The sequence below is a fragment of the Calidris pugnax genome, unplaced genomic scaffold (genome assembly GCF_001431845.1).
Source record: "Calidris pugnax isolate Ruff unplaced genomic scaffold, ASM143184v1 scaffold145, whole genome shotgun sequence".
NCBI classification, from domain to species: domain Eukaryota; kingdom Metazoa; phylum Chordata; class Aves; order Charadriiformes; family Scolopacidae; genus Calidris; species Calidris pugnax.
The window spans coordinates 705,022-706,183 of record NW_015090939.1 but is presented as its reverse complement, the minus strand read 5'-3'; the positions used below and the strand labels follow the sequence as shown (position 1 = coordinate 706,183).

The following is a 1,162-nucleotide window of genomic DNA, read 5'->3' as shown; positions in this document are numbered from 1 at the left end:
CTATTTGTTGGTTTTGTAGGGAAAAACACCCCACGCTGCTTAAAATCATAAGCAAATTAGGCATGTAACTTTAATGAATGTGAAAGACCCAGCCTGCTCTGCTCTTTATTTAACCTCTCCACGATTCTCTTCCCTTAGCATCAGTGGGTTGGGCAGAAATATCATCCTGACCACGATGCCAGCAGGGACAAAACTCATCGCTGGGAACAAGCCAGTGAGTTTTCTGACTGCACAGCAACTGCAGCAGCTGCAGCAGCAAGGCCAGGCCACGCAGGTAACGGCACCTAGAATGATATTATTTGCTTTTTTTATAGGACTTAACGTCTCCTCTGGGAGTTCCCTCCCATAACATCCTCGTTAGGAAATTGAGGAAGTGTGGGCTAGATGAGGGGGCAGTGAGATGGGTTGAGAGCTGGCTGTGTGACAGGACTCAGAGGGTTGTGATTAATGGAGCAGAGTCAAGTTGGAGGCCTGTAACCAGTGGTGTCCCCCAGGGGTCAATACTCAGCCCAGTTTTGTTCAACATATTCATCAGTGACATGGCCAAGGGGACAGAGTGTATCCTCAGCAAGTTGGTTGATGATACCAAACTGGGAGGACTGGCTGACACCCCAGAGGGCTGTGCCACCATGCAGGATGACCTGGACAGGCTGGAGAGCTGGGCAGAGAACCTAATGAGGTTCAACAAGGGCAAGCGTAGGGTCCTGCACCTGGGGAGGAAGAACCCCAGGCACCAGTAGAGGTTAGGGGTGGACCTGCTGGAAAGCACTTCTGAGGAGAAGGATCTGGGGGTCCTGGTAGAGAGTAAATTGTCCATGAGCCAGCAATGGGCCCTTGTGGCCAAGAGGCCAATGGGATCCTGGGCTGTGTAGGGAAGAGTGTGGCCAGGAGGTGGAGGGAGGTCATTCTCCCCCTCTGCTCTGCACTGGGGAGGCCACAGCTGGAATCCTGCCTCCAGTTCTGGGCTCCCCAGTTCAAGAGAGACAGGGAACTGCTGGAGAGAGTCCAGCGTAGGGCAACAAAGGTGATGGAGGGCTTGGAGCATCTCCCTGATGAGGAAAGGCTGAGAGAGCTGGGGCTCTTGAGCCTGGAGAAGAGAAGGCTGAGGGGAGACCGTCTTCATGCTTCCAAGGATCTAAATTGTTGGTTGAATGTGGTTGGA

The 1,162-nt window shown here is 52.8% G+C and overlaps 1 protein-coding gene across 1 annotated transcript in view; it reads left to right on the top strand.

Annotated features, from left to right (window-relative positions):
• NFRKB (nuclear factor related to kappaB binding protein) overlaps positions 1 to 1,162 on the top strand; it is a 48,128-nt gene that overhangs the window by 40,485 nt on the left and 6,481 nt on the right. The window contains exon 24 of the mRNA XM_014951830.1: positions 139 to 274. Within this exon, the coding sequence (XP_014807316.1) occupies positions 139 to 274 (136 nt within the window). The remainder of the gene's footprint in view (positions 1 to 138; positions 275 to 1,162) is intronic.